General features: G+C 38.4%; 1 protein-coding gene across 1 annotated transcript; it reads left to right on the top strand.

Annotated features, from left to right (window-relative positions):
• Nucleotides 1-3,945: 3,945 nt before the first annotated feature.
• On the top strand, nucleotides 3,946-11,819 carry LOC139725337 (uncharacterized). Its single transcript, XM_071636423.1, has 6 exons — nucleotides 3,946-4,084; nucleotides 5,818-6,093; nucleotides 7,158-7,240; nucleotides 7,801-7,825; nucleotides 9,833-9,936; nucleotides 10,519-11,819. The coding sequence occupies exons 2-6, from the start codon at nucleotides 5,846-5,848 to the stop codon at nucleotides 10,695-10,697; spliced, it is 639 nt and encodes a 212-aa protein (XP_071492524.1). The 5' UTR covers nucleotides 3,946-4,084; nucleotides 5,818-5,845; the 3' UTR covers nucleotides 10,698-11,819.
• Nucleotides 11,820-13,381: the final 1,562 nt, after the last annotated feature.

Raw genomic sequence — 13,381 nt, 5'->3', positions numbered from 1 at the left:
ATGATGTGTTTTGGAAGGAAGAATTCCTTTCTGTTTCCAAATGTGTGCTCCAAGGATGCACAAAGTGCTAAAAATGGCAGAAGCAATCTCAGGCTGAATTCCGCTGTCTCTCTCCTCAAGGATTCCTGAATTCATTTCTCGTCAGCTGTGTGATACAAACCTACATCCCCAGTTGCCTGGGGCAACTGAAAATTCACAGTTGGTCAAGAACAATCAATGGATGCTAGCCTGTCAAAAGTATGATGCCATTGGCCTAAATATCCATTTGTGTCAAATGGGGAAAAAAAACCCAACTTTTGTAGTGCCTAGTTGGCAGTCCATATTCTTTGCATTTAGCATTGTTTAAGCACAAAAACCACCCAGAGAAAATGTTATACAGATGTACACAGCGCTGGTTTTGATATTTGTTGATTTTTGTGTGTCTATGTGTGTCTGACATGTGGTTTTGAAGTTCTATGTCATTTCATCGTCAATGCTGTCAGTTTGTAGTATTGCTGTGTGGAGACCTGGTTTGGATAATTTACTTTCCTCAAATTACAATGTATCTCCACAAAGTCATCTACCCTGTAGCTGTGCACAAATCATGCTTTCTTAAGTCATTCTCCACAAAATGTGGACGGCTGACTTGCTTATTCAAGCTGAAGAAATGTAGACTATGACCTGTGTGTTCAAACTGAAGAAATGTAGACTATGACCTGTGTGTTCAAACTGAAGAAATTAAGACGATTTACTGTATGTATATACTTGTGTTTTGATTATCTTAACTGGTAATGCACATACCTCAGAGATATATTTGAGTCAGGAAAATATCGCATAGGCATTGGAGTATGTCCAACAGCAATTACACTGATTGGAAAAGGTATGACTTCAGATTTGTAAATCACGTGTCTGATTCCTCCTCTTGATGAATTGCATACATGTATTATTCTTCTTGTCTTTAAAAAAAGCACACTAAGTAATCGAACCATTTCATCAACCCCAAAGATGGTCTGTGCCGACTCCACTTCACAAAGCACAGTGGGCCATTGCAATGTAGCATAAAGACCCACTTCAGTTTGACTTGGTGAATTTTTTTTATTCATTGTTGAAAAGGAAAAACAATTGAAACCACGTAAAGCACTATTACAGGCATGAACGGGAATTCATAAGCCACTCTACAGTCATCAAAAGAGAAGACTTAGGGTTATCATCTCAGTAGATTCTGAAAAGTGTGACTGCATGTCTAGTTTTGGTTTCAGAGTCTACCAGTTTGGTAATGGAAGAGGGATTTAATAGATATTCAATGCCTTTGTCTTTTTCTTCTTCTTTGGGGGAGGTAAATGCTGATTGCCATTTTGAGATGATTATTTTCTTTCTTATTCGACTCAGCTTGATGTAATCTCACAGCCGTTTCCACCAGTCAAGAATGTTTGTACCGTTAGTCCATGTTTATGCTGCGGAGGAATACTCTAGTATTATGATTGATGATGAGTGTGTGTGTGTGTGTGTGTGTGTGTGCGTGTGTGCGTGCACGCATGGAGATTTTTATGATTGGTATCTCATTCTTTCCCCTGTAAACAAATCTACCTTGCTGCACATAATTGGTGAATATCTACTGATAAACTGTTAATGCGTGAATTTGTTTTTCAAGAAATTGTCAACATTTTCCATGATACTGTGTATATGAAGTTGTTACGTGTATAGTCTATTGAATAACTGTCTGTGTGTGGAATCAATGTTGATACTGACATTAACTTGAAGAGTTGAAAAACTTCGTGTCAAGTGATTGTATGTACTCGTAATTTTTTTGCGTACATGTACCACCAAAGTGGTAATGTATTGATGCAGTGAGCGATATTATGTTGTCACCGAGTTTTACCATCACGTAGCAATGCAATTTACACTCAAGTTATAAACAATTGTAAATATTACTGAAGACTAATAAACTATATACTTGTATGCAGTAATCATTTTGCGTATTATTCTTTACCACTTTCTTGTGTGTGTGTGTATGTGTGTGTGTGTGTATGTGTTTAATTGTAGATTAGATTTGACTTGTATTGCAGCCGCAGTAATCATCCCACCATAGTTCAAACTCTGCCATGTATTTACTAAATGTATACTCATACACACACCCACAAATTCAGTACAACGAATTCATGCTACGCACATTCTGCACAATTGTGCATTGTACAAGCTTGTACGTCCTTAAAGGAATATCTCAATACTTATCAAAGTCAAGTCCTTAAGTCCTTAAAGGAACATCTCAATACTTATCAAAGTCATTTTGTTGCAGTCTTGAAAATAAATGGAAGATGAGCTGCATGTTGCACACTGAGTGGTAATGCAAGGTTTATATGAAGTTCATGAAAAAAGAAGAGAAGGGAAAACAAAAACAAAGAAAGTAAGTTTCGCCTATTATAGTGTAAAGAAAAGTATATTAGTACAGTGCAGTCCGTGGATTGATTGATGATGATTCCCCCAAAGAAACTAGATCGTGATTCAATCTGTCAGCATTTTTACTTTTCACAAAGTTTACTTTGTATCACTCAAGAAGCACAACCCTTTCAAGATGAAGTTTAGAAGAGTGGCGATTGAAGTGTAACTCACAGGTGAATTTCAATGAGTACACCAATCAATTATCATATTCTTCTTCAATTACCATACAGTACTTTTTCATAAACTGGCATAGAGACCATGTAGATAGTATTTTGCAAAATCTCTCATTATCAGAGTGAAGGAATATGACCAAACATATTTCCGCCCCAGTGTCACGACAAAATTTATCCCCAAACTCCGCTATCTGGCTATGTACCCCCATCTACTCCCTCTCTCTGGCTCAATTATTTTCAAACGGGTAAATACGGGATGGATACAATCTCACCTGTTGAGAAAACATGTGTCTTTGATTACAATTCTGCACAAAGATGCAATCTTTTGCCCTTTGTTCTCTGGTGGAACGCACCATTACTTGCCAACAAAAGGGCCAACACAAACAAAACTCATGTTTCTATTTACTCAGTGGATCTTGAAACCACTCGAACACAAACTGTTCGCAAAGTTACCGGTATCGGTCTACTGCTATCGAGATGGTCGAACCCTCAGAATGAGTGAACGCGCGTGCACACAGAGTCATGCGTGTTTGGAGAAACAAAACGAAAAAGAACGAGAAACATTACTGTGAAATTAAGAGGCGAATAAAGCTTGCAATCTTGCGGTAACTGTCAACGTAACCAGGAGAGGAAGAAATGAATTCTTTTGGAGTCTGTAGCAGTATGAGCGTAAAGCTTTCAAAGAATTCTGCTTGGATCTAACAGACGGTCTAAGGTCATCTGACATCAGTTTTACCATTTTGCTCACATTTGATCACATTTTTCTATGACATGACGTAATAATCTTCACTGACACACCAAGGGTCTTAACTTGAGGAGCGAGAAGAGAACACTTCAAGCCGAATTCGCGAACAAATATTGTCTCTCCTTGTCTAAATAGACGGTTTCCCATGCAACAACACAGAGTCCACCACTGCACGTCTTGCATGTACACGTCGAGAGCCAGTAATAATTACGCCCGCGTTAATTACCGGTAGGCCGGCCTATGGAAGGCTCATGGAATTCTCGTTTGCAGCTAATAGTACAAAAGGGCAGCATTGATTTTCTGTTGATATCATTTTGTTGCTGGATGAGATAATACATTCATCAGACTTCACTGATTCAAACATAAGACAGCGGAGACATGCACGCTCGGCTGTACCAAATCTGGGGGGCGTTTCATCAACGAGTTCGTCGGAGTTTTCACCGACAAATTTGCTATCAGCCAATCAGACCAAGGATTTCATTAGCTTTTAACAGTTGTCAGTGTAAATCCTTGCGTCTGATTGGCTGATAGCAAATTTGTCGGTGAAAACTCCGACGAACTCGTTGATGAAACGCCCCCCTGGATGGATAAATTGTGATGTTGGCGAACGGTGGACAGCGTATTGTAACATCCTGTGTCGTCTGCCGATGCTACTGCTAATGTTGGACTTTGGATCTACACTCTCTGGCTGAAATGCTCCATTTCCAGCTGTATATTGTCAAAGTGTCGGGGTAACTTATTAAAATTGGTAAGTATGTTTCCAAATATCTATGGATTTTTGAAACGCATATTGGTCTATACTTGGGTGTCACTAGTCGTTCTTCTATCCTGATCAAACTTCATGGCTTCTGTTTCCGTGCGTTGTTGGGTTTTTTTTCCAAGTTTTCCATAGTCATTCACATGAAGAACATTGATATGCTTTGCATTGATTTAAGTCATTGAACTTAAAGGCATTGAATGGCCATAAAAATACTGTAAAATAGAGATCGAAAGAATCTCCTGCTATAAGCAGCATCATAACGTAACACGAAGCATGTTTACTGTATGGTTTATAATGTTACCGTTCTTGACATTTAACGAAATGGCTATTATTCGACTCTCTCAACGAATTCGCTAGCTACAACGCCGTTCTTTTTAGTTCATCTGTGTTGATAATGTTGAAAGGTGGGGGCTGTGGACGAGCGCCAACAAAATCATGATCAGTAAAAATGACAGACTGGAAACGGATTCTCTACTAGAACAGGATTGAATTTGACTTTAACTTTACTCGAATTCGATGAATATTTTTGAAATCGAAGAACATGATGTAATAAAGTAAAATTACTTTTACTCTGGAATGACACACAAACTGGCGTTGGCACAAAAGATAAGACTGTCGGTACAACAAACGTATTTCTTAATAAGCACACTCTTTCAAATTTACATTGATGGACAAAATTCGTTGCTATGGTATGGATAGGTATGACGATATAAAAGTTGGGTTTCTGACCCAATGTAAAGGTACAAAACTCTCAGAAACCAGGATGAATTTACCAAAATGTAGTCATCATAACATGATAATAAATGCAGAGATACGGTCAGACTATGCCATTTTGTGTAAAAAAAAGAGTGAAAACAGATTCTCTTCAAAAAAGAAATGAAAGGCAAATCAACACTTTAAATGCTGTTATTACTCCTCCAACCTTCAGTAAAGTGTTACATTTAACACTCAAAATGCTAAATTTTGCACTCAAAATGTTGAATGGCAAATCTAACATTTCGAATGTTAAATTTAACATTTTCCAAAAAGAATCGAGGAGTGAAATCATTAAAATGTTGATTTACCTTTTCATTTTTTCAGAGTGTAGGTGAATTGTGATAAATAATCCAGAAGTGTTCAATGAAATGTTATACCTCTGTTAACTGAACGATAACTCTCTATAAAAAATCGAGTGAAAATATTCACTCTTAAAAGAGTGAATACAAAAAAGAGTGAATTTAGAGTGAAATTGGAGTGAATTTTGAGTGAAAATGCTCATTTTCACTCATTTCGGAGTGACGTCAGGGATCACTCGAAGATTTTGGAGTGATCCCTGACGTCACTCCAAAATGAGTGAAAATGAACATTTTCACTCAAAATTCACTCCAATGATGAGACAATAAATTAAACTAGACAAAAAAGAACAATCATTCCTCAGTTAATGCGAGATTGAATATGGAAAGATGTTTTCGCACATAATGTGCTCGCATGTGCACAATACTATTTACTGAACATTACAACTACGTCTATGATGAAATTAAGAGTACAGTGGAGCCTGGTTGGTTCACGCAATATTAGCAGGCCTACTAAATTTGATAACCTTTTTAACTGCTTAAGTTTCTACTAGATTTGTATTAGAAAATTGACATCTCAAACGCTCTTATCCCGTGTTTATTGCTGTTTATTGCTGCTGATCTCTAACCTCAATCAAACGTGTTATTTCATTTCCTTGTTTTGTTTAGCTCTCTCGTACACACATTTCCAGCGAAAATGTCTACTAGAAATAAAGGTTATCTTAAGACCGGCGCCACGTCTTCGAGAAATGGCGCCACACCAGACGTGACGTCTGCATCACCTTCACGCCATGGTGATATGGGCGTGGCTACAAGTCACCTCTTCTCATTGGAGCACGGGGATCACGTGACAGACACGGACAGGGCACTGTTGGAGCAATTTACGGAGCAGGAGATCCGCGATCTGAAAGCCGTATTTAACGTGTTTGACAAAGAGCAAAGAGGGTAAGTTTGGCATCATAATTCTCAGTCGCTGTAAGCGCATGATGACATGTAAACACTAACGCTCATATCAAAGTAGAAAGAAAAATGTCAATGTCCAGGGGCCCGTTTCATAAAACTCGTCATCAGTGACAACTGCCACATTTCTATGACAAATATGCTCTCAGCCAATCAGATGCAAGGATTTCAGTAGCTTGTCACATCTATGACAACTTGTCACTGATGACAAGTTTTATGAAACGGGCCCCAGGAAGTACATTTCATGCACATCTATATATACTGTATCATTGTCAATACCAAATTCCACTTGTTATTTTCTCAGTATAATGATGCTTACATCTAAACAAGAATGCATCGAGAGAAAAAAAAATCCTAGAATATCTCTAATTCCAACCTTAGTGCTACACAGGTAAACATGAACAAAAAATATTAATATTGCCCCAGCCCTGGCTGTGTTTTTTTTTTTCATTGAGAGAACGAATACACTCGGCAAATTGTTCGGAACTTTTGAATTTCAGTTTAAAAACACCAAACGATATTTTCAGACGTCCGTAGATGGAATTGCAAAGTCTAACTCAATCGTAGGAATCACTTTTCAGTCTTGGGACTTAATGATTCGTATTGTCTTTTTTTTTTCTAGAAGACCTTTAAGCAGAATGACACTCTTTCAGTAACTGATAAAGGCCATGCACAACAATGAAGAATCCTATATCTAAGTAAGCTTGTAGTTAGTCTGTTCTACCCCTTCGACTATAACGAGTACATACATTTTTTTTTTCTTTTTGGTTGCCGAAATTTCTTTTCGTAGCCAAAGGTGTTGTCGTGCGTGTGTGCTGGACCGGGGGTTTGTGGGGGGGGGGGGGGGGGAGGGGAGTCGGTGGGGGATTGCTAATTGCGAATTGATCGCCAAATAAAGACATTAGATACACTTGATATCTAAAGCGACCGACATGATAAACTTAGCAGAGAATGATGATATGCCGTCGATTAAAAGGAGATCATTATTTTTATCTGGCCTTGTGAGTGTTAAAATCGTTTTTCTTTATTTCACTAATTTCTCCTCCAAGCTACATTGACGCCTTTGAGCTGCGGAGAGCTCTTCGCGTGCTTGGCTTCAAGCTGTCACATCGGGAGACTGATGAAGCGATAGGTGAGTTATACCACGGTAACAGGTCATGCACAAAGCTAATTAGTAGTTACCTTATTGCTGCTACCATTATAAAGATATGCTATTTTCTTCTTTGCGCTTATTGTATATAGGGACAGTTAAAACGAAGCCCTGCAGTGCAGTGATACAATACATCATGACTTTTCAGGAATTAAATAATCTTCCATAATGGAATTTCCAGTGAAATCATAGAAGGGCTTACATAAGCTTTCTTCATTATCAACCAACTAACCAAGAAAGACAGGAAAGTTTTCTCCATTACAAGATGCCATCGGCTGACGCCGGCGCTTATAGTTTTTTTTTTCTTCAGTGAACTAAATAATAAAGAAATTATGTTTGATTTAGAGATAATATTAAATGATGAAGAAAATTGTGTTTAATTTAGAGATAATATCAAATGAAGAAGAAAATTGTTTTTGATTTAGAGATAACATCAAATGATGAAGAAATTTGTGTTTAATTTAGAGGTGATATTAGAATTGAAGCACTTCACCTTTAACTCCAATCAATCTTTTTTTTCATTGTCTTCTGAATCTCCGCAGTGGACCTCGGACGAGGGATAATCGGGTACGTACGTCCAGACGTCACAGTTTTGATTTTAGAAAGAAGAATGAAACCTAAATACACCGGACATGTAGATTATTATGTGGGTCGAGAGAAAGTAGCAATACAACAGTGAAGTTTGGGGAAAATCGGACAACCGTTGAAAAATTATGAATTCTTAAAGTTTCGGTGCCGCCATTGCCAGATGAGAAGAATACATTATTTTGTGAGAGAATTTAACTTATTTTCACTTTTCGAAAGCGTCATGAAAGAACACTTGACTTAACTCTCTCAGAAAGCAAGGGGAATGACAGTATAGGCCTACCCTTAACAAATGTCATTAACTAGTTGAGGGAATGTGTATACTTTTCATTTTAAAAAGAATGTATGATTTGAAAGTTTTTTTATATTTCGTTTTTATCGTTATCCATGCGTGACGTTTAGAACTTAAACAGTTTTTCCATCCAGCCATAACGGCACCCCGAAACTCATAACTTTGCAAAGGATCGTCCGATCGAGTGTATATTTGGGTTTCATTCTTCTTTAATGGAAAGACTGCAAAAATCTGTTCAGAACCCTACATCGGAGAAACTTCATCAATGTCGTAAGATAGGAAATACCACTCAGGTTAAATTTGTCGTCTGTGATTCGTGTATTCATTGAATGATGTATATATACGTATATGATAAGAGCTAATCTTGAAAGTAACGTCAAACTATCTACTCGGCAAAGACAATCCCATGTGAGGGAGAAAAGTAGCGGGTAGCGGGTAGTGGTTGCCCGTTGTTCCAGGTTCACTAATAATTGATGTCGTGTCAACAAAAAAATCTCCTGGTCGCTCGATCGGAGAATTTGTATTTCATTTTATTTCAGGCCAATACAAGTTCTGATGTTAAAATCTTCTCAATTTCAAATATTGTGTCTAGCCCTATAGTGCTTAACCCTAACTTACCTGGGTTATTTAGCGAGCTTGAATTCCGGGGGGGGGGGGGGGGCATTATGGCCCCCCTTCAGATCTCGGCCGTTGATCGCGCGATCGCCGCAAAATTTTGCATGAACATAAAGCCGGATGTAATCTACAAGACTGCTCAGTTAAATTTTCAAAAAATTTGCATTTTTTATTTTGAATCAATTAATTATGCAAATATATGCAAAAACCTAATTTTCGTCTGTAATTGGTTCATAAAAGCTTATGGAAAGCTGATCTTTGGTGTAAATATTTTTAGTGACATTCCAAACATTTGTGCGTAAAAAAAATTTCAGTATCAAAGTTATTTTTTATGTTTTTTATTGTTTTATCAATTTTTTATGCATTTCCTTGTTTTTTCGAACTTTTGTTTTTGTTGTTTTTTAGCAGAATTTGTCATACACATTTTTTGAAGCATAATTATACTCAAATAAATTGATTTCAGTCATTAAAATTAAAAATATGACTCTTTATATGAATTAATTGAAAAAACACAATTTGTATTGACTTAGTACACAAAATCACGTTTTTGAGCAATTTTGGGGTTGACGAAAAAGGGGCGTGGCTTCGGAACGGTATGCCCGGGCGTGACAAATTTGGTCTCAAAAGTTGCGCGAGACTTGAAAGTAAAAATTCAGTGAGCGGCGCGGTCAAAAAAAAAAAAAATTTGCGCGCCAGAATGGTCGCGGAATTCGTCGGGGGGGGGGGGGGGGCATTAATGCCCCCCCCCCCCCCCAGGTAAGTTAGGGTTAAGTTGTATTACGTTCTGGCACTTGTGAGACTCTAAGTACGCCATTCCGCCCATGCAGTTTTCAAGCACTCTTCCCATGTATTGATTGATTTAGCATTAGGGTGTATCTAGATTTACACCTCTCCCACAAATCTTTGATCGTTCTATCCATGTAAATTCAGGGCTTTTCGGGCTCGGTAACCTACAAATTAAAGGAATTTTAAAAAGATCCATATTTTCCAGGTCTGAGGGGCTAATGTGCTATTTATCATATATTTGTGAAGCAACTTTGCTCCGCTTAATGTGTCCGCACTTTGTATGGTTTCTATGGCAGGGAAATCAATTTCAAGGATTTTTTGGATCTGGTAGCACACCGCCAAGGGGACAGTCGGGACATCTACGCCGAGATAAACCAGGGGTTCGATATGATGGACTATGGTGAGACTCACACTACTTCGTCGATCAGTGTTATTCAATCCTGTGATTATCTAATCCCTGTTAACCGAAAAATAAATTTGTAGACATATATTCCTGAACAAGGCTCTATCTGTGGAAAGTTGTCCGGATGTAGGATGCGATAGTCACTGACATTGACAATGATTCATGTCTTTGGGTGAATCAATAATGATTCTTGCAGTTATGGCTCATGAGTTAGGAAAATTTGGTATACAGTTCAGCCCATCAACCAATCTCTCCATTAATTGGCACGTTCAGCAACCACTCAAGTGATGCAGCAGCAAAAATATTTTTCGTCAACATCGTCTGCGTCAATTTCCTCTACTTTTTTTCTCCTCCTCCTCCTTTATATTCTTTTTTTTCTTTCCTCTTTATCTCTTTGTTTTCGTCGAATGTTGTTGTTATTTTGATTCTATGGCGCGTGTCATTCAATTGTGAATATTTACGCCTGAAAATGTAAATATTCACGTTCTAGCTTTCGATGCCCTCGTCTCTCCATTACAATTTCTTTTTGTAATCATTACTCGCGTTCTCCCGAATCCTTCACCTCACTCCTCCTGACAGGTAAGAAGGGCTGCCTGACGGTCGAGGACCTGAAGCTGGTTGCTAAGGAAGTGGGGGTAAAGGTCAGCGACACCATGCTCCGGGAGATGGTGGAGGAGGCAGACATGACGGGGGACAACAAGATCAACCGGGACGAGTTCGTCGCCGTCATGCTGCAGACCAACATGTACAAAGAGTGATCACCCCTTTGTATGACGACTAGACGGGGCAAACTTCAATTCAGAATCGCATAATGGGAATACTATTGACATTTCCTTTGGAACATCGCAGAAAGACATTATGTGCTGACATTCTGCGATATTCCCAATACAGGCGGTATTCAACTGATGCTATGTTGGTCAACATTGTTCTGCCTAGAAGTGGCCTTCCCAGGTGCGAGACCCCTGTATGATGCCTGCTAATGCTAACGGGGATATAAATTCACTATACAGGTAGAAAGAGAGGAAAATCGCGTGTCTTCTATTCCTCAGAAAATAGTATAGGCTATACAGAAAGTGGATTCTGCGGTGTAATCTTTGAAGTTCGGACACGCCAATCCGCGATTAAGATCCTTATGTCATTAGGATTCTGAGAACAAAAGTGGTGTGTTTGCCATACCTGCGCAGTTTCTCGCCAACTTTGCAAGGTTCTGCCGGAGGCTCGGATCAGTCCACTTGGGACTATGATGTGAGACTTACGTTGCATTCAATTTAATCATTTTCATCACAACTGAACACTTGTGACTATTCTGTTTGCACAGCTACTTGGCCTGTCCACTGATAAGGAGTATACGCAGGTGTTAATGTGCAACTCTGGATTTACTGTATACTCATAATCTCTTGCTGTGTCCAAATAAAACTTTCGCGACCACTCTAATCTCAATTATCACAAATAGCCCTAAGAGAAAGAATCTCCTCAGGAACACGAACAAAGAGAGAGAGAGAGAGAGAGAGAGAGATGTGAAAGTGTCATTATAATGCCTAATAGGTACTCCAGGTAGATCCACAGTTCCGTAGTATTAAAGCAAGGTCGAGGAGAGAGTGTATGTCGACGATATACATACATGTATGCCCATCCCTTCAACCTTCCATGTAGGATAAGCTCCATCCCTTCCAAGTAGACCGGATTACTATAACACATTCAAATTTATGTGATGTTCTTCCTTTCTGACGTAACGACCTATGCAACTAACTGTACTTTAAATGCACACACACACACACACACACACACACACACAAGTGCCATAATTGGAGTCCAGTTTGCATATATAAGTTGTTGCCGTGTCGGGCAAACTTCGGGTAAGGTTACAGATTGGCAAAAAGAAGGACACCAGAGAAGTGGTTTCATATAATTATGTTTTCATACCACTAATCAATTGTCTCCATTATGATTTAATTCACATTTTGATCATGTTACATGAAAGAGCTTATTGAGCAATCAGAGACGAAATAAAGCGCAAAGGTAAACCATGTGATTTTATATTTTGAGTCAATCTTTTTAATCCTGTCAACATTTACCACCATGTAACAACACCGCTATCTCTTTTCCTGGGTACCTCAACAGAGTATAACATAAATACTAATACTATTGGAAATAAGACACAATACAATGCGTGAAATTAATCAATTATTAACTCAAATTGAGAAGTCAATTCATAACCCATACTTCAACATTCCTACACTATACGTATGCAGATTTCGCTGGTGAAGACACGGGCAAACTTCTTGGATACAATATTGTCAGCTCCAGTCGCGTGGGACCGGGGGTTGACAAAATCAATGATTACAATCTCGCTTCAGCAAGATAATTAATGACGCATTCGTGACGTCATAATATCTGTCTGGTCCCCTGACAAACCAGCGGATGCATCATTGCTGTCACTTTAAAAACGACTCAATTTTGTGCTAGATAATGTCTAAGTGAGTGAATACTGATGGCGACAAGAGAGCAATTTAAGAAATCCGTCTTATTTCAAGGTGTATATTAGATGAACAAAGCTCATTGCAATGCCATTAACAATTTACCTGTCATAATGTTCATTCTTCATCGTAATGAATTTAAACACACACGCTGGAAATAGCTAAGTGTCGGTGTTGAAAATAATCAGTGCAGTAAATAATTATGACGTCAGAGAAAGGAGCAGAGGTGACCAAGGGGTACCTGGGGGTTAAGCTTTAATCGTATACGTGAGAGGTTTTATCGAAAGTTGTTGGTTGTTGTGTAACTGTTTGAAACATGATATTCTTAGGCCAAATTATATTAGACGCATCATGATTTAATTTGAAGGCAATTGCAAAGGAATAAATAAATCGAAATTCGCGTTTTCTTCTTTTGTCTAATTTGATCAGCCAGCAACATAACATTGAACTGTCTACCACTACATAAGGAAAAGCTACAAAGCAACATACCCAATCGCCATCGTCTAAGTATTAAAGAAGACAAAACAAAGATTCAAATATGGCAAGATGTGACAAAGTTCGAAATTCCTTTTACCGCCTTGTGCAAATGCATTCAGAAAACAGATGTGACGACAGAGATAAAGTAATATTCGTATTCTTAAGGTCTTTTAGAACATCCTTCATATTCCTCTGGGTAAAAAGGGTTAACTTTTGTGCTTTGAGTGTATCAAAATAAAGACAGGAGTTCGCATTTGTAGAATATCTCTCGAACTTGTCAATGGTTTACGATCGTTGTTGCATAAAGTGGTGACATTATACGACAAAAACATCTTTAATATCAGTGTCATGATATTGAATGTTGCATTTCCGGGCTGTATTCACCATTATACAATGAGAGACTTCCAATGCACACGTGGTAGTTGAAATACCAATGATATACTGTAGATATGAGATACAATATGTCAAGACCGGAACACGTTAAGCCG

The sequence above is a fragment of the Diadema antillarum genome, unplaced genomic scaffold (genome assembly GCF_040938485.1).
Source record: "Diadema antillarum isolate AM-2024a unplaced genomic scaffold, OU_Dant_1.0 seq00000035_RagTag, whole genome shotgun sequence".
Taxonomy (NCBI): domain Eukaryota; kingdom Metazoa; phylum Echinodermata; class Echinoidea; order Diadematoida; family Diadematidae; genus Diadema; species Diadema antillarum.
The sequence above is the reverse complement of the archived record's forward strand: the minus strand, read 5'-3'. Positions and strand labels throughout refer to the sequence as shown.

Bases quoted from the DNA above. Each gene is read 5' to 3' on its own strand.
- LOC139725337 (XM_071636423.1), top strand. From the start codon at position 5,846: ATGTCTACTAGAAATAAAGGTTATCTTAAGACCGGCGCCACGTCTTCG. The intron at 6,094-7,157 runs GTAAGTTTGGCA...TTCTCCTCCAAG, and splicing joins TTTGACAAAGAGCAAAGAGG to CTACATTGACGCCTTTGAGC. The intron at 7,826-9,832 runs GTACGTACGTCC...TTTCTATGGCAG, and splicing joins CTCGGACGAGGGATAATCGG to GGAAATCAATTTCAAGGATT.